Raw genomic sequence first — 26,404 nt, forward strand, 5'->3', positions numbered from 1 at the left:
TAGAACAAGATGGATAAAACCCAGTATCCATTAGTTACCTGATTAACGGTACTGACACCTGTTAGAACTGAAATCATTTCACTATACACTCTTCAAAAACTAGAAATGTGACAGAGGCATGTTGTCATTACTGGGTTCCACTGACGCCCTGTGGTAAATGAATGGTACTGCAGGACTTTGACAAAATATCATCTCTTAGAAATTTCAGAGGCAAGGTACAATATATGGTTTTGTTATTTTAATGCAAATGTTAAAAGTCTCGTTTACAAAATGCAATAAAAACAACTCTAGGAACATACATCCTCCAGAGCTCCAGCAGAATATATTGTGTACAGTACATGTGTATAAAAGTAATTTAAATAGTAAAAACAAACAAACAAACACAAAAAAACAGAGGCTGAACATACAAATCACACATTTTTTAAGTATAAAAAATAAAAAATAAATTGAAATTTGACACAATACTAATAAAGGGCTCATATTTCTACAGTATTTGGGACTGGGAAGCTCACAGCAAACTTTCTGGAAATAGAAAGAACTACAACAAAATATGTGTGTGTCTGTGTGTGTGCGTGTGCGTGCATCATGATGTATTTTACAAGAATAACTTCTGAAATGTTAAACTATACGGTAGATAAACAGTTTTTACAAGTTGAGATGTCAAATTTGGTTCCAATTACTTAACACATCTTCTTCTTTACCCTCTATGCAAAACAACACCTCTGATTATTTGTGGCTCTTCTGGAAGCTGAACAGAATAATTCTTCCTCTCAACTGATATCTGCTTGATCCAATACCAAAACTGATCATAGTTTCAGCGAGTTGACCTCTATGATCTGCTGCAGGATGCTGTCTACGTCTGTGGTCTCCAGACTGATGCCAGCCAGATCCAGTTGGGGCAGGAGCGCCGTGAGAAGCACCACCACGTTGTTGCGGATATCTCGCAGATTTTCCTGCACAGGTCTGTTTGGAGAACAGTTTTGTTTTCATTAAGCTTCACATTTCACAAGTCAGTTGCTCAGGTGAGAAGGCTAGGAGCCTAAATGAGTTTAAAATGACATGATTTCCGTGTCCATGGAGAAGTGAAAGTAGTAAAAATATCAGGTGATAAGACAGAAGCTGTCTACTAGAGTCGTTTAGTTTTATCTCTAAAAATAGCAGAACTTATATCCGAGAGGTACTGGCTCATCATGTTTGGTGAATCTAACTTTCCACATTTTTAGCTACTTGTTCATGTGGACTATTATGTGTAAAACTTGCATCCACTCTCTGCCCATATCTTTTATTTAAGGACTTGATTCATAGCAAGTAAACAAACCAAAGTCTCTCCAAGCAATACACATTATACACAAGTACAGTTAGACAAAAACCGGTTTAAAGATAATGTAATCAAATGCAGCTAGCTGAGCCTGTGTACTGTATGCAACAACATGTGCATGTCTATCCAGAATATACTGTACGCACCTGCCGTCATCACAGGCCTCACTGTCACAGACTCTGCTCCTGCTCTGACTTTCACTTTTCTCCTTCCATGGTCTGTTGAGCTCAGGCTGCTCCTTCGGTCCAGATACAGCCCTCTGAACCTGGACCAGCCCAGACAGGGCCGGGCTGCTGGATGAAGCAGAGCTCTAAAGCAGATGAAGGGAGATTGCTGTTATATATTCATGCATCTTTGTTTAATGGTCCGAGCAGATTAAGATGAATCAGAATAAAGCTTTTTTGCACTGCACTCCTGTTTGATTGTTTCGGTCAAACAACTTAATATGCACTATATAATGTAATTAAGAGAGCTCGGGTCTTTTTCATCTTTTCTAATTAATTCCCAATACAGCTGCCTCACTTTTTTTTTTTTACTGGCAGTCAAATCTTATTAATTGTTTCCAAAGCTAAATTCAGGATGATTGGCCAAACAGTGGCGCTGCATTGTGCTTTCAATTTAACCAAAATAATATAGGCTAATAAATAACCAGTAAAAATAATAAAACAGAAATAATAGCAACTTAAGTAAATAAATGCTGGTAAATTATGAATTGGATGTGTTTCATTTTCTTTGGATGCTATGTTGTAAAAGCGGCAACAATTTTGTCATTTCAGTTATTTATGTCCGTATTTCCGAAATATGACATTGAAACAAAGTCATGCCCCTGTCAACATTAAAAAGCATCAACTAAAAACCACAACCACCAAACAATATGAGTTGCAAAAAGTTTACAATATTCATTAATTTTGTCACCATAATAATGATGCTACAATATAAACTCTGTTTACCTCAGCCACGTCCGTCTGGCAGCCAATCTCTCTGCTTGCTGTGGAAACTGCCGGATCTTTTGGGTCATCTGTGCCACTGTCAGCAGCGGTCATCGTGCCTTGAGACATCTTTGTGACCTCCAGACCTAGAAGCCTCCGTAGCCCCTGAACCTCTTTCTCCAACGCAGCCAACTTCTGCACTTTGGCCTCCCGCTCACCCCCCTTGAGGGGCAGCTCTCGGCTCCGCGGCCCCTCGCTTCGGCTCAACGGTGAGACCATCACAGTCTGGGTGGAGGGGAGCGAGTGGGACCAGGTGAGGCCTGTCGCTGTCGGCTGCACTGGTTCACCTGGTTTCTCTGCTCGGCTGCTGCTGTCTGGCTGTTTGGTCTTCTCCACGTGGGTTTGTTTCTCAGGACTGTCTGGATCCGGCTGCCGCTCCTCCCGAAGACACTGCCTCTTTTTCCCATAGCAAATGATCAGTTTAGATCTCCTTTTGAATCTACAAAGAACAAATGCAAGTTATCGGTTTGCTGAAGATCACAACTGTCACGACCTCTGAATGCCAAGCTGTCTGATACTGCCCCCTGTGGAAGCCAGGGTCAATGTAGTCTCAGCTCCTATTTAGTTAAGTTTCACTTTCCGTTTTGATAGAAGGAGAGCACATGGCTGGTGCTGCAGACCATTTACATCGTTCTTTGTGCTGTAGGAAGATTTCATTTTGGCATTGAATTGTTTTATAAGTTTGTAAGTGAAGGTTGTGTGCATTCATTTGAGGTGTTCTACTACACTTTTTCTCTTTTTGTGCAAATCAATGTTGTCTGTACTTACCTCACTCATTGTGATGATTATTCTGTTTGTGTATCTTCATTTAAAGGGACTACGAGGAGTTTCGGAAAGCGAAGTGTTTTCACACTACATTTCCCATGAGCCTCCACGCGTACGGTGAAATTCTTGGACCGGCGCAAGACAAACGAAAGCGAGAGCATTTGACAAGAATGTTTTCATTCACCAAGAATGAAAGTCGGAGGTTCGAAGACGATCAGATACCGCCGTAGTTCAGTCATAAACGATGCCAATTAGCGGTCCGGCGGCTTTATTCCCATGATCAGCTGGAGGAAATGCTGGGCGAGTCAACCACTAAATAATAATATCAAAATAACTATGAAGACAAACCGATATATTTATCGAAAATGGACCCATTAACGAGTGTGGGTGATGTAGATTCATCCACATTAATATGAGACTCTTTCATAACCAAAAGCAAACTCCTCGGGCTCTCTTTAAAAAACTTGTATTTGTGGATATTTTGTATTACAGCTTCACAGTTGAGACATACATTCTGGGGCTTCTCGATTGTTTGGGCTAGCTGGATACTGTAACTCCTTCAGCACAAAGAGGGAGGCCAGCACAACAACTGTGTGAAAATGAACTTGATTATACAAAGTTGGAACCTCTATTATCACTTATGTGCCCTGTAAATTCATTGCTATTTTAAAAAAGAAATGTAGAAAGTCATCAATGAACTGTCAGCATCTGCATCCCCACTCAATGACTATACAGCTTCATCATGGAGTGTCTTGTGGGAGTTTAGAGAGAAATCTAAATTTAGAATTAAAAGGATTCACTGTAATTTTTACTCACCAGTCTGAACTCAGAGACATACTGTACCCACCTTATTACGTCTGTGCTCGCCTCTTCTTCTTCTCTCTCTGGCGGCTCAGCGTCCGTGTTGAGGGTTTGAGAATTGGTCTCATTTTCCACTTGCTCTTCTTGTCTCTGTGTAGTTCCCGAATTGTCTTTAATGACCGTGTCTCTTCCTGTTGGTTTCTCTGGCGTGCATTGCGCATCTTCCGTCTTTTCGTCGTCGTTCGTGTCTGCGTGATCGTCTTCACACAGATCTGTATCTGTCTCATCATCATGTTCAGGTGTATTTCCCTCTGTGTGCCATCGATTACGTGTGCGTGTGGGCTGGCAGGTGGGCTGGCTCGGCTCTGATGAACTGCGGGAGAGGATTTGGTGTTTCGCCCCTTGGTCCTGGGACACACACACACACACACACACCACATTTGAAATAAATGTCCAGAAATGGTAAACAATAAAACTGTACATTTGAGAAAGTTGCACAAAGTTTCAGTATGAGAAACCTTTCACGTACCTCCTTCTCTCGTTTTCTGCTTTTGTGATCACTGTAGGAAAATCCAAACAGATTAAAGATTTGATTGGCAGATAATCACTTATAGAGGTTTCATTTCAAGAATTTACATAAAATTCAGGTTTCAACATGCTGGCACATGTCATTGGTGAGATATTCTTTCATTTTCTGCAAACATATAAATTATGTTTTATATGGAAATTAAACATGGACGCATGTTAAATATGAGAAAATAATTTGCTGTGTTTGTATCTTTGCTCTTAACACTGTAGCTAACAAGTGCTCACATTTTGTTAAGTAGGCCAACCACAGTCACACATTATGCACACGTTATTAATATGGTTCTGTTAACAGACTTAATCTAACATTTGATGATTCCAGCTGCTAGTAAGTCATTAACTTAAATAACATAAAAAAAACAAGTGTTTGGTATAAAATCTAACATGTCCTCACGTTTTGAAAAACTGACTCATCTCAGGCACAATAAAAAACTAAACGTTTTTTTTCTAATAGTGAGTCACAGACGAATAGAGAACCTCCGGAAATAAGAGTATGAAACTGACAGATGGAAACCACAAAATGACACGTGGAGCCCCCCCCCCAACACGCACACACACACACACAGCCATGCAGAGAGAATAGCAGTGCGAAACGTTTGTCCATGCATATTTTCACACACACACACACACACACACACAGACGCTTGACGTTGGACAAGGTCAGGAATTTACTGTTTCTTGTGGTTTTTCTGGTAACTTGGTGTTCGCAACTCTTCGATCTCTTCTGCTTCCTCTGGTGCAGAGCAGCTTCTGCAAGACAAAGAGACTTGGCATAGCAACTCGCCTACAGCTTAAGTTGAGCTCGGGGCCTTCCTGTTGCAGCCAACCCACTCCCACCCACACTGGCCCCTCACACTCTGTTCACACACACACACATACAGATATTTTGAGTCTTGTGCCTGCTTGTTTATTTTGATTCACACTGGATTATCTGTCTCTTAACATGTATAACCTAACAGGTATGTGCCCTGATATGTGTCCACTGAGGCTAACTCCATAATATAACTCAACAGTATCTTTCTATGGACACTTCCTGTCCTGTAAACACTCTAGCTACTCCATGCATGCACTTCATACAACCAGCTTTCTAACACTTAAAGATGTACCTTCTTCCCATTAGTACATTACAAACAGGTTGCAGTGACAATACTGTAAAATCAACCATTTGTACATAAATACAGATTAATAAAGGTTTTAGGTCATGTTTAGCTCACAGCACATCTGAGTTCATAGCAACATTACGCTTCCTCTTTACATTCTCCGAAGCATTGGTTGTAGTTTTTTAGAATTAGGGTTAGGTTAATGTCTTATCAGTATTTGAGGGTGGAGCCAGTATTACTGTTATACTGTGCCTGTTATTCTAGAGGATAAAGCAGGAAATAGATAATTAGAAAATCACACCTGTAACGTGCACTGGGGTGCTGGCTGCAGTCCCAGCTTTCAGGAACTACACTGTAGTGGTTTGCAGGTACGCTTCGCCACTTCAGACACTCTTCACACTGTAGCCACACCGGCCCCCTGCAAACACAGATACACGCGTGAGAAAACTGTCAGTTAAGCAGAAGTCGAGATTAAAGGGGAAGTCTGCTCAGAATAATAAAAAATTATAATAATAATAATCATTGATGATAATTAAGGATAACTCTTAAATAATTCTCAAATTATCTCATAAATGTGTTTGTTCTACAGTCATATGCAAGATAAGTACACAAGTAAGTTCAGTACACCATATAAATTAAGTTAATTTGATTTGAAAGGTTCCCATCCTCAGCGCGTTTACTCTTGTTAGGAGCACCTTCTGAAGCAGCGTCTCCACTCTCTGGTATCAAGCTTTGGGGCAGAGCCAAAAAAAAAAAAACTCTCTAATTTCACTTTTGGTTCGATCAAGTTGTAACATGACAGATGCAAATTATCAGCTGATCTTCATCTGGTGCGGTAATGATCCATAACATGAACTGGTGTTTTCAGTCACGGTTTTCAGTGGTGTTTACATGTTCAGGTACAGAAAGAGCTACTGTAGAAGGACCAGAGAAGGAGGAAGAAGAAATCAAGATTTAAAGACAGAACACAATTTTGTTGACACTAACTCATCAGTGTCGTTCTTATCTTCATTCTCATCTCTGTCTAGAGCCTGAAACTCGCGCTCTCTGGCCTTCTTCTCCGTCACCTCCCTCCAGTAGTCGTTGAGTTTAATGCCCAAAGCACCGAGTGTGAGTCTTGACAGGAAAACAAAGGGGGAAAAAAAACAGACAACACACACAACTGGATTAATAACAGTTTATAAGCAAATGTTTCTATCTGAAACTTTATCTTTCTGAAGAAAACACGACTGCGTAGCTGAAAAAACTCTTAAGATAGTGTGACCAAGATCAAGATTTCAGCTTCTCCGATACAGAAGCGTTCACTTCCTGGAAGAGCTGCATGAGTCATTGGTGCTATTTACTCATGAGCTTTAAATACAGTATGTTGTTATTAGCTGCAAGCTAAGTGCAGTGGGAAGGTTTCGTGTGATTCTATTTGTAATGTATTGTACTTCTGTTTTAACTGAAAAAAATGAATCTAGTCCATGTGCACTAATTTTAACCTCTCAGTGGTTGATAAGCTGTTCTGGTTAGAGCCGTGCCCTTGACTGCGGTAAGGGAGTATTTTCTTTATCTGCATTTCTCCCACGTTTTGTAAAACCTATCTCCTGAGAAATTACAGCAACTTGCCTGTGCAGCCTTAAATCACCTGTGTCAGCTAAGGACATGTACTCCATCTAGATATTTTTGTTTGCCGTAGAAAGTATGGACCACCCATCTCTGTAGAAGAGACCATTTGCAAATACAGTACTAAGATGAATGAAAACCTAGTTCAGCTAATTCCCTCTGTGTGTCGTTTTTTTTTTGTACCTGTATTCTTTGGTGTACTCAAAATCTTGCTTGTTGTGAGCAGGTTTGAGAAAGTTACACTCAATGATACCGATGACCCCGACTCCTCCTCTTTGACCTGAAGCCTGTAGAGAGTGAAGGGTGAGATTTAAGAAACAAGCATTCGTCAATATTGAATATGATGGAAAGCACTCTGCATGCCACATATTGTAAATACAAACATGAAAACTCATTGTTTCTTTTGCTTCACCTTTAGTTGGCAGCCCACTTTCTCGTAAGCTTTAATGAGTCGGTTCTTGTGGTACATCATGATGCCGTAGTGATCTTTGTTTTTCGGATTTAGCCCAAAGGTCACTTTCACCTTCTCTTTCTGACAGATCAGTCAAGGTTATGGCACGCCAGCTCATGTCAATAATTAGCCATTTAAAGATATCAGGGGTGAATAAATACAACAAGCAGAAACTAAACCTGAGTTCCACAATGCTCCAAACGCTGAACAGTTATTGAGAGGATGTAAACAAACCGTGAATATGAAAGTGAAACAGCAATCTAGACATTTACAAGACCCATATTGTTTCGAGCCGTGATGCTTGTTTTCATTTTCCACTTCTGTCACACACACACACACACACACACACACACACACACACACACACACACACACACACACACACACACACACACACACACACACACACACACACACACACACACACACACACACACACACACACACACACACACACGGATGGTGAAGGGATACACTGAAGTGGGGTTTGTACACGTCATGCTCGATGTGCGTCAGTCTCTTCGACACCAGCCTGGCAAGAATCTTCTTTCCCCTCAGTATGATCTGTGTCCTGGGCTTCAGATACAAAATGCTAAGGTAGGCCTGAGACGAACAGACAGACAAATAAAAAAGGATAAAAGTCAAACACTAAATTAACTTCATTTATTTCAGCATATTACACATTGGCTCAATATATCTTTAAGGTCACACACTGGTTTCATTACATCAAAAGAAAACTGTTCACGTCTTTTGCACAAACTATGATCTCAGTTAAAGCCTCAACTCCCTACAGTTTCACAGTAATGGCAGAAACTAGTCACTACATTTATATTTGAGTTGAAGCGTTCTGTGATTTCTTTTATTTGCTTTGTTTTGTATGGTTCAATTTGGTTAAAAAAACTTGTTCTGGGGGCATTTTGTCTCGGGTGGTCATGGATTGTTGCAGCTCTGGTTTTACGGCTACAAGCATCCTGATTTAAATGCACTAATACTGTATGCACAACACACATCACATCAGTACATATTGTATGCAGTAAATGCACTAATTTTAAAATGCAAAATGTAATCATAATGCTTACTTGACCCACCTGTGTCCCATGACACATGTACAGTACACTGACACTAGCACATTTTATTATGACATTATGATCACGGCTTTAATACTGTATGAAAGTGAGGCAGCGTTACTATAAAACCACAGGTATGTCTCCGTTAGTGGCGAGATGTTCCGGTTTGTGTTTGAGCTTGAAACTGGCACACACACATTGACTCCCAGTCAGCCAGCCGCCCACACACCCACACGGCTGTTGAGACGCTATCATTGCTATGTAGGGGCCTACCCAAACTGTGACCGCAACCACTGCGTCTCTTGGCCTGACTTCTGATCTCAACCTGATCTTAACCACTGCCCCTTAACCCATTTAGCCTGAATTTCTGTTTTGTGTGATGAAAACCTTTTTATCTGCTTGTCAAATGAGAAGAAATCTCTCATCTCTCAAACTACAACAACTATTTAAACCCAAACAATATTCGGTCAAAGTAATTTTCTAAGCTCTGGAAAAGTTTGAGATTCACAGGGCAGCTACTTAATGTTTTCAATGTTTACCAGCTTACAGTGTGGGAGTCGTGCAGGGGTGAGAGACAATCTCATTTTGAACGATGTACGCATCTTTATTTGCTGAGGAAGATAATGTGATGCAACTGAAAGCTCCAGGACAGTTACTAAATTGACCTTGTGGTTGTTTGTTTCCAAGGTCATGAACAAAACTTCTATCCTAACTTTTAAGTTGTTGAAAGGTGCTAAGAAATACATAAAATATGACCACCTTTAATTCCTCCACAAGCGACATATTCCATCTGCTGAGGACGACCCAGTGACACGAGTGAAAGCTGAGACTTATGCTTCTTTAGGGTCATTTCTAGCAACAAATGATGGCTTGGTTGGTAAAATAAATGGAGATACAGTAACACCTTCTCTCTGTCGCTAACAGTAGCCTAACTCAGTGGTCCTGTTTGCTGGTGATTACCATAGACTGTAAAGAGAATGGACCTAGCACCCGTGACGTCACCCATTGGTTTGGGGGAGTCTGTTTTGTGCCTCTACTACTACGGGTATTTGAACTGCGCCATCTTGGATTTTAGTGGGAGTGTACTTTCCATATTTGGAGAGGTGCGGTGGTTTGCCGGCCGAGAACCCGCCCACTGGCCTCGAAGCAATCAATTAAAGGCCGGTAACTGTCTGCGAACCTGTCACTCAACATAACCACCTCCCCATTTATGAAGCCTAAACAACACTAAAACGGTTGTGGTACAAAAAAATTCAGCCCCCTCACAGTGTTCACAGAGGTGTAAGACCAAAAAAAATTAAATGTACCAGGCTGTAAATATGTTTTTTTAAACTGTAAAGTCGGCTATTTCAACATGGCGGTCAATGGAGAGTTGCTCACTTCTGGAACCAGCCCCCAGAGGCCGGACGGGAACTGCAGCTTTTTGAACGCGGAAGTGGTCTTCACTTGTAGAACCCACAACTCCCCCCTTGGTGATTACACTGGTTATAACTTTACCAGGGAGGGACTTACCCTGAGACTGTAGTGCATGTCGGGGATGTTCTGGTCAGCTCTCAGGTATCCACTGCATTTCAGTCCCTTCTTCAGCTCCTCCATCTCTATCTCTGGCAAACGGAAGTCAGTTATGTCGCTCCCAAAGTCAATCTCCGGCTTGCCATCTTTGGCCCTTCAAGATAAAAGCACACATCAATCAAACGGAGCAGTGGTCCAACTCTCAGGCTGTCTTCAAGTTGCAACAGAATTGCAGCATATTTTCCTGTTTTAAAAGAGCTGTTTTTAAAATTAGACAACGTTAACAACAGGCTGTTTACTTGCTAGTCCAGAAGAAACGTTGCATGTGTAATTTAAATTTTTTGACAGCTGTGAAAAGGAACACCAGTGTTCACGCTTTGCTTCTCTTTTTCTGTTCCTCTGAAGTTAGCATACCGATTAGCTTATTAGCTCCTGTCACTTTCTGGGACTGAGTCACAGCAGTGTCCAGTCTGCCCTGAAGACACAAAGTGGACACAGAAGCAGTATTGTATCGTCCTGTTAGTGCAACAATGCCTGAAGCCGTTAGTAAGATGGTACATGAGCAGCTTTTAATGCTAATGTTGTCTGTGTAGCAGTGGCTTAATCCTCTTTACAGCACAGGATTTTGGCTGCATGATTTGAATATAGCCAGGGACGTTAACCTTCGATAAGAGCAGCACAGAATTTGGTGATTATGATCAATGTGGGGACTGCTGTGAGAACAGGAAGTAACGCAGAGGGGAATCTGACTAAACTAGCAGCAATTTAATTTGAGAACAATTTCTTTCAGAACGTCATAGGGAAAAAAGATTTTTTACTTGATCTTCATGATATTCTTTGCTCTTCATTTGTATTTGAATGTGTGCCGTTTTGCATGGATTTGTCTGGAGACATGCTTAAACAAAAAAATCATATGTGATTGTTGATGCCTATTTGCATGTCTCTAACTTTGCATACTGACTTTCAATATCTATGCTACCTACTCAAAAACTCAAACCAAAAATTCACACAAAAATTGTTAGCATGAGAAGAAGACTAAGTGCTCTTGTGCCAATAAGCCACACTGAGGAGACAGCTTGATAAAGACTGAAGGCAGCTAGCTACGCTGGAGCAGTGCAGGGGTGACAGAAAGTCTGCCTCCCAGCACTGAAGCTCACTATAGGTTCATACTGTCACCTTGGACCTCTCAGTTCATGCCATTGATTTTCTTGAAAGATTCATAAAAACTGAAAACCATTGTGAGGCTTGAAATAAACATAAGTATGGCAATGATGAAATTTAGCTCTGTGGGCCAAACTTAAATGATATTAATAGGATTTTGCAAGGTTTCATTAATTTAATAGAAGGTTTCACATGCACTGAAAGAGAATCCATGATATGAATTTAAAAATGTATAACATGGTTGTTTACTCTACAAAGGAAAAAGTGTAAAAATTATGAGCTTTACAGCCGCCACGTGTATTTATCTTGAGATTTTTCCAGAGCTTCTGAAGCATTTCACTGTGCTTTCAGTCTTTAAAGCAGAAGTAAGCGGAATATTTATGTTAATATAAGTCTTAAATAGTTATATCTTCTGACGGCAATCACTTATATAGAGTGTTTGGTCCGAAACACGGGTCTGTCAGTCACTCTGCTCTGCTGTAAGCCGAGGAGAAAACCTTCCTTGTATCCTACAACCTTTATCCAATGAGGAGAGAGAACGGCATAAAGGGGCGGTCCTCTCTGTGTGTGTAGCCAAGGGATGCGCGTGAATGTGGTGACGTAGGGACGAGGGCGGGGACTGCTAACTCCATCGCTTACTGCTACAGCTATAGCTTTTTATTTAACAGTCATGAAGGTTAACCTGCAAGAAATTATTTTTCACAAAATGTAAAAAATATATTTTTAACCAAGATTCGAACATGCAGGTGAAAAAAGCTTCAACCTCGATTCAACATGAGTGAATTTGTGATTCTGACCTGCGGATGTTCCAGATTAAGATCTTGGTGCCTTTTTTGGAGTGAATGGAGTCAAAGTGTGTATGGATCTGCTCCTGGGAGCTGATGATGGAGTGCTGCAGGATGGCTGCCAGACTTGCCTCGGAGTCCTCGGTCACCACCAGCGACTGTAACACTGAGTTAAGGTCAGGATGCAAAGATGCATGTAGAAACTGCTCTATGTCTCTTTGAGAACCATTTTTAACACCATTATTCACTATCACAAAGAAGCACACATGGACACACAATATATTCTTTTCTCTTTCTTATATCACCCTCTCCCATGCGTGTGCAAAGGATATTAGTTTGTTGGTTGAAGGGGACGATGGGGACGATGACGGCCTGGGCCTTGATGTTTTCCAGGTAGGTCTGAGACAGCATCCCTACAGTCTGGCAGCCACCGTTCTTGGTGAAGATGAGCGCATCACGGCCCAGACGCATGGAGCCCGACTTGAAACCGTTCCCGTACACGCCGATGGCCTGCAGACTGGCCCTACCGGACCCTTTTTCTGTAAAACCAAAACTGAACATGAAAGGGAGAGTGAGGAAATGAGGATGCGTATTTGTGTGTACTGTGTGTGTATATCAGAAACACAATCTGTAATTATTATAACTGTAGGAAATGCAGCATTTACCTACATCAGTTATTGATTAATCAACTAACTGTTCTATGTTGTTTCCTTTTTTATGTGAAATGTGTAGGTCTTGTGTAGGAGAAGTGTCGTGTGAGACACACATCTAAAATATACTGTGGTTTGGAGATACTGGTGAGTCATTCTTTGTGGTTTAAATGAAGGAGCAGTGTTAGGGTGTGTGACTCTGTGCAAGAAAACATGCAACATGCTATGCTTACATTTTTAATGTATTTTCTTTATGTTCACTTCATGCAGATGTGCATGAATGTGTCTTACCTGAGCATCTTGTGCAGTTTATTGGGCGTCATCCCGCTGCCATTATCAGTGAACGTTAGACAGTGGTGATCTGCTTCCTCGCATACATCAATCCAGATCTGTTTAGCAGATACACCAGGATCTGAGGCATTGTCTATGGCATGAAAAAAACAAACACATTTTCACTGGATGTTTGCAACAGTTGGGATGTTTATTTGGGTCACATTTTATGCTACTTTTTCTTTGCCACCTATGAAAAGTTAGCCTATTTTCCTATTTCCAGTGCCGTTTCAAATCATAGCAGCTTTACTTTTAATTGTTTTCTGTCCATTTCATGAAGCAAGTGTAACGGCAAAGCAAAAACAAACACAAAGAGAAGGTAGAATGTTAAATCACAACTGTGTGTGTCTGTGAAATAACAATTTCAGCATCGAAGCTCCTTGCAAAATGAGAGCAAAGGTAACTGTCCCCTACAGCTCCAGGTCATGATCCGTGTTGAAGCCATGCCAAAGTAATAAATGAATACAAATTACTTTTTACTTTAAACTAGTCAAGGCCTAGTATTTAAAGTGCAAAAAGGAAAAAATGTAAGATTAATATTTTGCCTTTATTTTGGCAAGTCTGACCACTGCCGCGCCATCCCAAGTTAGTCTTTGTTTTAGCTGCAACTGATATTATCACCAACAAAAAAGAATATTAAAATAAAATAAAACAAAAATAATAAAAAAAAGCTAAACTATAATTGTGTTGAACTTTCTGTACACCGAGCTTGAGCACCAGACACTATGGGTTGTTGTAGTTGTGAAAATACAGATGTAAATCAGTGAGTCGAAGGCAGCATGAACAACACCAGCACCATGAAACAGAAACTAAGGCAACAGTCAGTTATTTCCCAGGCTTTTCTCTGCTGTGTAACACATGTGACAATATATATGATGTTGTGTCAAATAAATAAGGACACATCTGTTAGCATTCCTACACTATTATGGGGGTAGTGTACTGTCAACATACAGCACAGGGTTTGTGTTTTGTATGAACTATGTAAAAACATTTCAACAGTGTTATGAATAGGATGCACATATTAACTCTGTTGCTATCATCAGGCCTCGTGTTAAATGTGCTGTAGATGCTAACACATTGTGCTGAGAGTTTTTAGTTTACTTCTCTAATCTATTCCAGTGTATGTTAATAAACTGCTGCTGTGACCTTTTACTCTCCTTGCATGAAATCATTCTATTCTCATACTATCTGCTGCAGTCATAATAAACTACATATATGACTGGCATAAACATAATCATCATACACATTAGTTTTAAAATCCTTGCAAATTAACTCAAGATGTAAAAACACCTCGCTCTGCACTCTGTAATATACAAATAGGGCATCTGCTTGAAAACACTCCCCTTGCTGTTCAGCCAACAGACAGCCAGCACGTCTGAACTCATGTGGCCCCAACTGAAAGAATGGCAATGTTGACATATAGGAGGCAGAGGAGGTTTTGGATCTCGTGCGAGGACAGATCATGAAGTGACTCATAGTTTGTGCTACTGAAATCAACAACTTGGTCCAGATTCTTTGATCCAGTATTATAATAACAGTTATTCTGTATGAAAATGAAACCTGGACTGCTTATTTATTTATTTATTTATTTAAAGTAATTTGTAGGAAAGTTAACACAGACATTAGACATTGCAATAAAAATCAGTTGTCATTAGGCCTACTTAACGTGGTAATTGTAAGCAAACCTTAATGCTCTGTCAACATATAGGTCGTGTGAGGCGCGTGGGAGCCATAAAACCAGGCTGCGAAAGAGGAAGTCCACAGTCCAGTATAGCATCAACACGAAATGTCTGTGAAGCGACAGTCCACTTTGTGTGCTACAGCGGAAGAGTGAGTGAAAAGAAAAATAGAGCGATAGCCGGAGTTGCAAAGGCACCGAGCAGAGCACACAACGGCTGCAGGTGCACGGGAACATTTACATAAACACACAGTGTGAGTGCAGCAGCAGCAGCAGCAGCAGCAGCAGCACATTTAACCTACCTATCAGCTCTGCCACCGCGCTGAAGGGCCAGGTGTGACTTGTAGAGTTGCTGTTCAGGAAGGAAGGACTCATCTTGAAAAGGAAGAATAAATCAATAAATCAAGTAAGTCTGTGTCAGTTGTCAATGTCAGTCTCTATTTTTGCACTATTGCACAGACAAGGCCACGTCCTATTACACATTAGAAATACTTACAGAGCTCAAGCGGATCCCGTGCTCGCTTAACCTCGCCATGTTCAGCGCCTGACTGACTGACTGACTGACTGACTCCTCTCCCTCCTGTGGTGTTGTCAGTTTTCAACGCGCAGGCTGCACGTAGAGCGACAGACACAGCGCAGCGGTGGGCGGAACGACATCTTGACTCCGTTGTCAGAGGAAGTGCTGTCAGTGTCTGTGTGGACTGAGTGTCCTTTCAGGAACTCATGGCTACACAACACTGAGCACCACCTGTGTAATGTGTGTGTGTGTGTGTGTGTGTGTGTGTGTGTGTGTGTCTACTTGTCTAGATTTGTTGTTGAAATTAACTCGAGGAGGAGTGTTTGGAGACTTGGATCTTCTTGACTCACTCCAACTCTAATTTTCTTTTTGAATTACAGATGTGAATCAATATTGAAATAAAACAAAACAAAACAAAACAAAACAGCAAACATCAAATGTGTTATAACTGCTCCCCTTGTGCAGATAGAAACAAGGTTGCACCTAAACCCATAAATTGTGGAAATATATAGGCTAAGTTTATTGTTGACAACAGTGATGCTGCTTGGAGACAACACCAACAACATATGTATTATTTTAGGTTAAACTTCTTCTTGGGGAATTTCACAATCCCAGCAGCATGTAAAATCCATTTACTGTAGCAGCTGCAACATTAAACCTACACATTAAAACTTCAATAATCATAATCCACTAATGTAAGTGCATATTATCCTGGAATGGAGATATCTGAGTCACTTTTATTATTGATACCTGAAGTATATTTTTATTTAAATGCTGTTATACATTTAGTTGAAGTTTTGCATACATTAGCACTGTGTTATTGGTGTTTCTACTTATAAATAAAAGATCTGAGCCTTTTTTTTTTTTTTTTTTTTTTTTTACAGCTGAGATGTGCTACAACCATTGTGTGGACACTTCCAGATGTGTTCCTTGTATCCTGCTGTCACCTTTTGACAGTGCAACATTATGGTATATGGGCAATAAGGTAGGCTACAGTACATATTAGGACACAACTAAATTATTTTGTCTTTTTGTGTTGTCTACATTATTATGTGTAATGTGTACTGTTATTGAACTGTTTTTATGTTTATGGGACTTCGGACGGAAATGAGCATCTTGCTATAATCCAGCACATTTACATGTTATGTCCATTAATCTGCACTGTCCCATTCAAATGCCTGCAGGAGTTCAATAACTATGACTTGTCAGTTGGCTGGTCTTGTGTTCACTTTTGTCATTCCTCCTATAGGCTACATAGTAGGCTGCCTTGAGTAATAATTATGATAATTACTTAAAATCCTTCAGTGCAGACATACAGCGTAGCTAGATTTATGCTTGAAGACAATATAATGTTACAGACCTAAAACTAACTGTGTCTATGATTATTTAACTTATTTAAAATCCAAAACTTGAATAGTGTAGAAAGCAGTGTGTATCATCTCGGGAGAAGCTCAGACACGATGAGGAAGCAAATGCGGAAGTGCAACAAGAGCACCACGGAAATACCCAATATACCTCCAGCACTTTCCTTTTTAGACGGGTACTGAAGCAAAACGTGACACTTGACATAGTACCAATGTACCCGAGTTGTTTTGTTTGTTACAAGCAAACAAACAAACAAACAAAAATTACATCTCAACAATGCTTAAAGACAGCACAACAACACACAATAGTAATAACATGACGCTGTCAATAATCCCCCTGTAATTAGAAAATAACTATCCTACAACATACACAGGTTCCTCACAAATGATCACAGGCTACCCTGTGATAATAGGTTTATATAGGTAACCTAGTTGGACAATATTTTTCATCATAATATAAGTTTCTCCTAAATATCCACATTATATCAAGTACTTAGTACGTAATAGGCAGTTCCGCATAGGATAGTGACGTGAGATTAAAAAAACAAACAAACAAAAACAGGTTAGATCTTGTCCTCATCCATGTACTGAATTCAGAGCTTTGGTGGAGATGAGTATCTTGTGATAGTGAATTGTTCTGTCATTGAAAATGTTATGGTTCATATTCTAAAATAAATTGAGGAACAGAGTGGGTCCCCATAACTACAGTTATACTAAGTTATTTGAAAGATCTGATGTGTGTGTGTGTGTGTGTGTGTGTGTGTGTGTGTGTGTGTGTGTGTGTGTGTGTGTGTGTGTGTGTGTGTCTTTATATATACTGTATATATATATTTCAAATAACTTGTACTGTGTATATATATGTGCCTGTGTGTGTATTAGTACAGCCAGTGTACTGTATTGGAACAAAGACATCACAAACATGAGACTCTATTTCACATTGTGGGCTGTACAAAGCAGGCATGTGCAGACAATATGCAATCAAGAGAGCAGCACCATCAGAAAGGCCATGTCACTCCATAGCGCTGCCTGTGTGTTTTAAACCCGTCTGTTCTGACAACAATCACATCTATTGCTGAACAGCTCCTTTGACCATAAGTGGAAAACAGTAGCATGAGTAATTAAGTCAAGATACTGACTTATTATCATTTAGTAGGCTACACATAATTGCATGTAGGCCTAAGTCCAACTTTACATTTGCAAGAAATAGTGAGTTAATGTCTTGTCAGTGTATCCAAACCACTGATTTACCAAAATGAGTTCATAGTGTGTACGCAGAGAAGCAGAAAAGCTGATTTTGTTACACAGAGTAGTTTAATTCAGTATGTGCACATGTGCAGATGTTGCAGATGTGTGTGTGGCTGTGTGTTTGTGTGTGTATGTCAGGGGTTGGGGGTGTTAAGTGAGTCATAGGGTCAAGCAGCAACTGTGCTTATTGGAAGTAGCTACAAGTCTGACAAGTTTTGAAACTCTGCTTGCAGACAACATGATGTTCCAGGAATGTTTCTGCAAACTGAAAAGACCGTATATACGTTTTACTGATCAACTTGGTGTAAATCTGCGCTGTATTTCAGGCTAAATGGAGGAGAAATAAAACCTGATAGATTGTGGAATTCGTCACAGAAAGCAGGTCTGTCCTAGCCTAGAAATCTAGACGCACCCTAGCGGCAGCAAATATATTTATACATTTTAATGATATAGTCTGGCTTGTCAGGCTAGGTCTGTCCAATAAAACAATACTATTTCACTCAAAATTAAAATATTTTTATTATTTTAAATATCTTCATATAAACATCATGCTGTCATTTTCATATTTAAATGTTATCAAAATGAGACCATACAGTAAATACTGCTCCACACACTGTAGTTTTGGATATATGAAAATGACAGAATTTCCAATGACAACATGTCAGTAATATGGAAAATTTGTTTTTGCTTACCCAGCACACAATCTCACCGTAAATAAAGTGCTGTTATAAAAATTCCCAGCTTATCAAACGCATCAAAGACAAAAACATAGGCAATAAGGACACAAGCATTCCTTTTCTCTTTTATTAATTTATCTATTCTTCGCGCAATCACTCAATTCCTCTTTGCATGGAAGAGTCCCCATCGCTGGTCTCCACTGTGGGAACGCTCCAGTTTTTCTCTCCATCCATTCACTATTGCGAGATAGTCCTCTTCAGAAAACTCCTGCAGGAGATACAGCGAGGTTCCACAGAATTTAGTTTCTACTGGTGTATTGATGTGATGAGATAATATTTGATATCACCGAGTGTTGTCGACGGGTACGTGTGTGTGTGCACGGTTCAAACTGACCACAATGAATTCATCCTTGATGGACTCTGCTCTCTGCAGCTCTGCTTTAATCACCGCGATGAACTGGGCTGTTCGGTCATCGGCCCAAACGTTGCAAAAACCGGCCTCCTCAATGAACTGTTGGTGAAGAGACAGTGAAGTGGAGTGGAAACAGCACCACCAGCTGATGGATGGTGGTAACACATCATCAACACGTCCACACGGTGCACAGACAGACACACGACGGCTTTCTGCACAGGAGGAGACTTTGACTTTTGCAAAGTTACCCAATATGCTTATCTGATTGTTTCCTAAAGTTTTCACCTTTGGGACATATCAGTCTAGTATGCTTTGTAATGTCTCTAAAAACAAAATATTTTCAATTCAATTCTTCTTTTCTATCACTATTTTTTTTATTATTTATTTTTTTCACCTTTATTGTGTTTTTGTGGTTTGCTGTTGTTAATGTTGTTATTGCTACCATGTTTGTAGTTGATGTTACTGCTTTTTTTCCTTTTTTTCTGTCCTTCTTTATGGTTTGGTTTTGCTGTTGATTGTGTCTATTTGTTTGTAATTGTGGATTTGTAGCAATGGTTTTGATTTTGTGAAGAAAAAAATAGGCCATCATGGTAAAGTGGTGGTAAAGTGAACAAATGTACTTGCGTGTGTGTTTGCTGATACTGTGGTAACATGTATGTAAGAATAAAAAAAAAAAGATACATTTTTCATTCAGTTTGTTGATTATATTTTTAACACACATTTTTTAAAGGGTAATGGTTGCTGATTTATTTTTTAAATAACTTCTTAAGTGAATGGCCATCAGTACGTTTTTATTTATTGAACAACACAACAGCGTCTCATACTCTGAGACTCAAAGCAATCATCTGGTCACATTTTGTAAAGGGTTGAACAAACTCTTAATTAGGCTGTACTGTGTGTATGTTTACCTTGCCGTACTGTGAGGGCGTATAAAGGACGTAGCCTCTCTGTTTGACGTAGGCCTCAAACACCGGTGTCCAGGGCTTCTCCCCACAGCAATAGTCACTGATAAGCAACTGGCCACCTGGCTTCAACCACGACTGAAACCACAAGAAACACGTGCATTAATACATAAGTAAGTCAAACTGAATTAGGGTGGTTGGTGGGAGAAAGTGGGGATGATCAGAACAAAACAAACAAAAGTTATTTATAACCTAGGTGCTTTTCTGAAACGTGTACTTCCTCTGTTTAAGTGATAGTTTTTCCTCTGTCCTGGTCAGAGATGTACTGCCTCTTGCTATGTCTGATTATTTGTACTGTATTATTGTTTGTGCTGTGTTTGTGCTGCTTGCGTGGTCGTGAGAGAAATAAAGTAAAGTAAAGTAAAGTAAAGAAAATGAGAAAATGAGTTTTGTTTCATTGCAACATAATGACAGCTCAACTTGTGGGATGCTGGAATCACAACACAAGATTATGGATCTACAGATTTTAAGATGTGCCTTATTACTTCTCCTAATAAAAAAACCCTGAAACAAAAAGACAAGTGTCTAAAAAATGTAATAAAATGCTCACATGGAAGCGCTTGAAGAGCGCCAGTTTGTCATCAATGTGCAGGATTGTGTCTCTGCTGTAGATCACATCGAAGGAACCTTCTGGAAACGTTCTCTTGGTGGCATCAGCCACCTCGAACTGGACCTGATGAAGAGCACACACCATTACTGATTTCCTTTTAAAAGAAAGCATTAATCTAATTATTTTCTGTGGTGTTTATACCAATAGGATAAGGGAATATTTAGACTTACTGATGGCAGCTCCTCAGCGATCGCTCTCTCCATGGCGATCTGCACCATGTTGTCTGACAGGTCCAGGCCAAGCACTTCCACTCCGAAGGTCTGAAACAGCACAACCATGTCATTGCCTGTATCATCATTATAAGCATCAGCCTAACTAGGCCAGGTTCCTTGCCTCTTACCTTCGCCATGTAGAAGTCTCCTCCACCGATACCACAGCCAACATCCAGAACCTTCTGTCCGGGCTTCAGGTTCAGCAGGTCCACAAACTCCTGTTGGAGCAAGTTACAAACATTTTACCCACAAAGATGAACTCACATAGGGCAAAAAGCACCAAATATCTCCAAGGGTGAGGATTAGGATTAAGAGTGGAGATCTAATGCTATGATGTAAATTATAGTATTTTTTTTATTGTGTCTTTAATTAATATTTTTTTGTTTTATTTACTATCTCGATACAAACACACCACATTACCTTAAATTTCTAAAATGCAGCAATTTGAAAAAGAATAAAAAAAATAACACTGAATAAAACACTCCAAGGTCTTATCTATGTACAGTACAGTATTCATTCATGTGGCCTTGTGTGCACTGCAGAATGAATCATGAAAGAGCTTCCAAAGACAAGCTTCTATGATAAAACCCAGTTGCTGATGTTGCTGAAGGTCATTTCTATAATTTATTTGATAACATGACTGAGACTCTACTGTCTATGTCCTGCGTGGGAACAGCAGTGGTTTGAGCTCAATGTTTATGTCAACAGACTAATGCTCACTTTCTTAGTTAGCCAAGCTGACAGTTGCAGTAGCCACAAAGTAAAGCTGCAGCTGACAGGGTCGTCCAGCCTTCTTCTTTCCTACCTTGGTGGTGGTGGGCCCGCCTGTGCTGACGTAACCAGCCCCAAACATCTTCTCATAGCGCAGGATACCGCGGTTGGTGTACTGCTGGTTGTCCAGGAACTGCTGGAAGGTGCTAAAACCATTCTGGGTGTTTGAGGAGCGGGGGACCTTCTCCAGCATCCAGCATATTTGATTGGGATTGTTCTTCATCTGGAACAGCAGGATGGGTTAACTGCAATACGTCCTTCTATGTTATAGTTTATGTCTATAGTAAATAAAGGGACTTTACCTCAACGTAGGTCTGAACTTTCTTTTTTAATACAATGTCGAAACCAAACTTTTGGCCGCTCTCGGGCCCCGTCATTTGTACTGATGACACAATGTGGCTGTACTGTTCCTCTGTGCGGTAGCAGGTAGGGTTGAAGTCCCTCTTGCTGTCACCTTGACAGAAAGTCATGGGATACAAAAAAATGCATTGTATTTATTGAGAAAAAGATGAATCGGCTACTGTTTAAAAAGTTATAATTATCTTAGAAAAAAAAGCAAATCATCTGATGGAATAAAATGCACAAACTGAATCTGGACTGCAAAATTTAAGTTTGTCATGGCTCTGGTTCAAGCTCAAATTCAGGGAATTGTCTTTGAATCTTATGCAAATCTTTTGGTTATATTTTTAAAGTGAGACTTGGCTGGTGTAAACACTAAACACAATGTAAGAGTGAAGAGGAAATGTGTAATATTAGCTCAGTACCTGATCTGTGGTTGCAGGACTCTCTGAAGAAAAGAAAGCCACCGGGCTGCAGCCAGCCCAGCATCTTCTCTATTAGACACTTCAGTTCTTCATCACTCAGGTACATCAGCAGCCAGTTGGAAAATATGAAGTCAACACTGAGGAGCACAGTGAACATACATGAGCATTAACCATACTTATTTTAATATGTTTTTTTATGTGTATTGCTTTGAGTGTATTATTCCGCTATTGCATCTTCAGCTGTGAAACCTGGTCAGACAACACTGGGCCCAAGTGCACACCCTCACAGGCTTGGTCATAACTACCAACACAACATGGAGTCATTATGATCATGTAATGACTGAGGGGAGCAGTGCCCTCCATTAAGAATACATTTAGGGAAGAATGGGTTGAAAAAAGTGAACTTGTTGAACTGTAATTATAAATAACATGAGAAGTATAAACCATACTTAAAATAACTAAACTTATATTACAACAACTTACAACATTGTGATTTGATGCATTCTGGGAATATTTAATGTACCAGTTAACTAAGGGCCACAACGTTTTTACTGTATGTTCAGTATCCATCCACTAGCGGCCGCTAACCCATCCAATAGTTTGTGAGATATTTCAGGTTAAGAGGAAGTGATGGGCCGGTCAAACTACTCAATACACCAAGACATAAAGTCTGTAGTCCGTGAATGTGTAAACTCCAGATATCTGAATACACACCTGTTTTGGGGGACATCCAGCTTTGTGACATCAGCTTGGATGAAGGCGGCGTTGCTATGGTGACCATTGTCCTGTCTGTTCCTCTCCACAAAGCTTTCCATGAAGTCCACGGCCGTCACATGGGCAGCCTTGGTCAGCAGGTGGCTGGTGTAACGACTGCAAAGACAAGTGTCAGCTACACTTAGAAAATGTTCTCCCATGTTAAAGACCCACTCCCGTGAAAATCGTGTTTTTTGAGCTTTTCACATGTTCCTGTGGCATTTTTCTTGTGTTAGAGCACATATCAGCAGAAAAGGAAGTGCAAAATTGCAAATTGAGTTTTTCTGCCTTCAAATTGCTGTGAACCAATGGCAGATGCAAACTGGCAGTTTCAGGGAGACTGGAGCTGATGTGTCACAGCTCCAGGGGAGGGCACTAGTGCTACAAGCTCCCGCCCCGCTCTGCATCTGGTTCAGAGGTGAAAGGGTTGGCAGCTCGGTGTAGCTGTCAAGGTATAACAGGTAGCTCACCTGGTAGAGCAGCTTGCACCGTGAGCAAGGACTATGCTCCAGTCTGGGATCGAATCCCAGTGTGGAGTTTTACGCTAAACGCGCTGAATCTGTAATTGTACAATGTCCAGCTGTCAGCGAGCGGGGGATGGGGTGCGAGGAGGTGGCTGGGCGGGTGCAGAGCAGCGCAGTCTCCACCCACCCTCCAGAGGTGCATTGCTAATGTGCATGGCTAATGAGCTGGTTTTAAAATGGCCGAAAAGGGTCGCGGGAGTGGGACTTTAAATACAGGCAGAACATTTTTTTTTTTCAATAACCAATGGTGGAAATAAGATGACTCAACTAGGATCACAGTCAGTTTTGATCAAAGAACCACATTTACCTGTCCTGGCTCTATCTGTTTGTATCCACTAGCTACAGATGCACAAATGCAAAGCCGTGCGCTCACCCGATGCCAGCTCCCAGCTCCAGCACTTTGTATCCAGTCAGGCTGGGCAGCATGGAGAGGATCTCGGGCAGCTCGTGCTGAGTCAGCTCCCTGGCACGAGAGTCCAGCATCATCTCCTCCACAGTGGCAGCCTGGGAGTGCTCCTTCCAAAACGCTGTCATGTTGGTCCGAACTGTGAGGCACAGAGGCGATAGGGTGAGGTTGGCCTAAAGAGTTATGGGTGTGGGCACAAGCAATAGAGTAATGCAATCTAATACACTTAAAAAAAATCAAATTCAGTAGCATTTTGAATGGGATTGATTAGATGACTGCAGACAGGAGACCAGAGCAGTGAGGGTAAGTACGTGGAAGAAATTTGTATTGGTGGCAACATGACTGGCCCACACCCCAAATAAAAACAGAGAATGCTGGTAAACGTGTTTTTAAAGGTATGTTTTGAAGGTACACCAGACCATTGCTGCTATTAAAAGCATGAAGACAGATGTAGAGTTTACTCTGTTTCTGCTGGACAGGTAGCAAAAGTTTTTACACATGGTTTTATGGAAATTGTGTGTGCCTCAGCTGCAAACTGTTTTAAATGTGGCTTATTTCTGTGATTCTCCAGTGCTATACAACATTAGCATTTACATGGGCACACACATTATGTCATAGAAGAGGGTCTTTTCATGCTAACAAAGATAATGACATAGAAAAAATATAATCCATATAAAAAATGTTAAAATGTTAAAGATAACAGACACGGTTGAAATACCAATGCATGCTCAGTACTGTAGTTCTGATGATTTTTTCCTAACAGTATCTTAAATGCACACACACAACACAAATAGTTGTTCTACCCAAATTTTCTTGGGAATATGTGGCAAAGGTCAAAGACCACTGCCTGTGAATCATCGCTGAAAGAGTTCAGGAAAGAAAAACAAGTGTTCATTGGGCTTCTCATAAGTTCAGTTACTGTGACATGCAAAGGTTTGGGCACCCTTGGTCATGGACATCTGACATAAAATAAATTGTGTCCAAACAAGATGCAAAGAACTTGTGTGATAACTTTCATTAAATTTAAAAACAAATGACACCTCTCCGTTAATTCATAACTTCTGAAATTAAAACCCACATGTCTGGCACACAGATTAACCATTAGTCAAACTAACATGATTAAGTAACCTTAAAACAATACACTGTTGTGGCTTCTGCTTCAGCTGTAAAGATCTGCCAAACTGTTGCACTTGTTCCCTGCAGCAGTGTAGGATGTTTTACATGCTTTTGGCAGCAGCACCACTACTTCCATGGCTCAACAGGTTTTCGTTATTAGAATAGTTTGGTAAATGTGTTGCCTGAAATTATTCATCACAAATACTCCAATGATTTATATTAAGTCATTCATCAGCAGATGCAATAGACTGTAGTGCTATAGTCCTGATTATTATTAAAAAAAGAAGAAAAAAGAGGCTACTTTGTCCACCAACACCCAAAACACCAGGCAGCCAGCAACACAGAACAGCAAAGTGGGCACCATCTGTCTACAAACAGATGATGACATCAGTAAAGTAAATGTCATCACAGTCTCCATCCATCACACACTGAGCACAAGGAAAAGTGCAGGTCAACATAAAACATGACAATTTCAGTCAAACCACTGCCACATTTCAGGTTAGAGCACATATCCATCAGCTGCACAAACCAAACCAAACCAAACACAGCTTCAACAAAAAGTTCATACACTGCTGTTGTCAGTTGCATCATCTGGCTGGAGCCCACGTTTCATTAAAACAAACATTTTCTCACCACTACAAGAATCCAAAATTGTTCTGCTCATTTACCTTTTTCCATGGCGGTTTTTTTTTGGTTGATTTGAACTTATTGTAAAATTCAGTCAGGCAATTATCGATAGTTTTTTTTTGTTCATTACAAGTTGATTACAGTGAGCACCCCGTCTGACGGAATGCAGGTACCACGTTGGGTGGGTGCTCTTTAAATATGAGGGCGCGTAGGAGGCGATAGTCAGGTAGGAAACCAACCACTAGGATGCGCCCAGTATGAGGATAGGGGTGGAAGGGTGGGCGTATGAATAATCAAACGGGGGCAAGGGTCTGTGGACTAGGAGAGATAAGTGTATGGTCGGGATCCCCCTGACGATGTGCGCTAGTCATAAACCTCCCAGAGCGACAGAGTCACAGACAGTTTGTCAATAAAGTGAACTCACATCTTTCTTCGCGATGGTTGGATGTTGAATTGTGGTGCTGCTGGTTGTGTTGATGGTTGTGTTGGTGTGTTTCCTGCTCTCCCTCGCCGGCTCGCAGCTCATCGCACCGGGGTTGTGCTGACTCGCAGGAAATAGTTGGTGGCATGCGCCGATTGCATCATCGCCTCATAGTGCAGCTGAAAACCTCGGAGCTGTTAAGGTGGAGAGCAGTGATTGTACA

At 40.6% G+C, this 26,404-nt stretch overlaps 2 protein-coding genes and 1 long non-coding RNA gene across 4 annotated transcripts; 1 reads left to right on the top strand and 2 right to left on the bottom strand.

Moving 5' to 3' along the window:
- Positions 1-229: 229 nt before the first annotated feature.
- LOC310993004 (MORC family CW-type zinc finger protein 3) lies at positions 230-15,378 on the bottom strand. Its single transcript, XM_083981232.1, has 17 exons — positions 15,297-15,378; positions 15,103-15,175; positions 13,084-13,216; positions 12,474-12,695; positions 12,155-12,301; positions 10,197-10,350; positions 8,092-8,220; positions 7,579-7,698; positions 7,350-7,453; positions 6,546-6,674; positions 5,860-5,976; positions 5,131-5,208; positions 4,403-4,433; positions 3,920-4,281; positions 2,269-2,746; positions 1,465-1,628; positions 230-963 (listed from the first exon to the last, which is right to left on the bottom strand). Exons 1-17 carry the CDS (start codon positions 15,333-15,335, stop codon positions 807-809), a joined length of 2,637 nt encoding a protein of 878 aa, XP_083837358.1. The 5' UTR covers positions 15,336-15,378; the 3' UTR covers positions 230-806.
- Positions 15,130-19,890, top strand: LOC310993008. The gene is made up of 3 exons (XR_014595721.1): positions 15,130-15,206; positions 16,202-16,302; positions 19,037-19,890. It is a non-coding gene; the product is annotated as an uncharacterized lncRNA (long non-coding RNA).
- pmt (phosphoethanolamine methyltransferase) lies at positions 18,457-26,304 on the bottom strand. 2 transcript variants are annotated; one of them, XM_083981235.1, is made up of 12 exons: positions 26,185-26,304; positions 23,985-24,156; positions 23,049-23,204; positions 22,335-22,471; positions 21,873-22,024; positions 21,605-21,793; positions 20,928-21,017; positions 20,758-20,847; positions 20,528-20,650; positions 19,924-20,055; positions 18,998-19,114; positions 18,457-18,871 (listed from the first exon to the last, which is right to left on the bottom strand). In XM_083981235.1, exons 2-12 carry the CDS (start codon positions 24,143-24,145, stop codon positions 18,761-18,763), a joined length of 1,458 nt encoding a protein of 485 aa, XP_083837361.1. In that variant the 5' UTR covers positions 24,146-24,156; positions 26,185-26,304; the 3' UTR covers positions 18,457-18,760. The 2 variants fall into 2 exon arrangements, with proteins under 2 accessions (XP_083837361.1, XP_083837360.1); XM_083981234.1 differs by lacking the exon at positions 26,185-26,304 and adding an exon at positions 25,802-25,929.
- Between the last annotated feature and the right edge of the window lie 100 nt (positions 26,305-26,404).

The sequence above is a fragment of the Trachurus trachurus genome (genome assembly GCF_905171665.1).
Source record: "Trachurus trachurus genome assembly, chromosome: 10".
Lineage (NCBI taxonomy): Eukaryota > Metazoa > Chordata > Actinopteri > Carangiformes > Carangidae > Trachurus > Trachurus trachurus.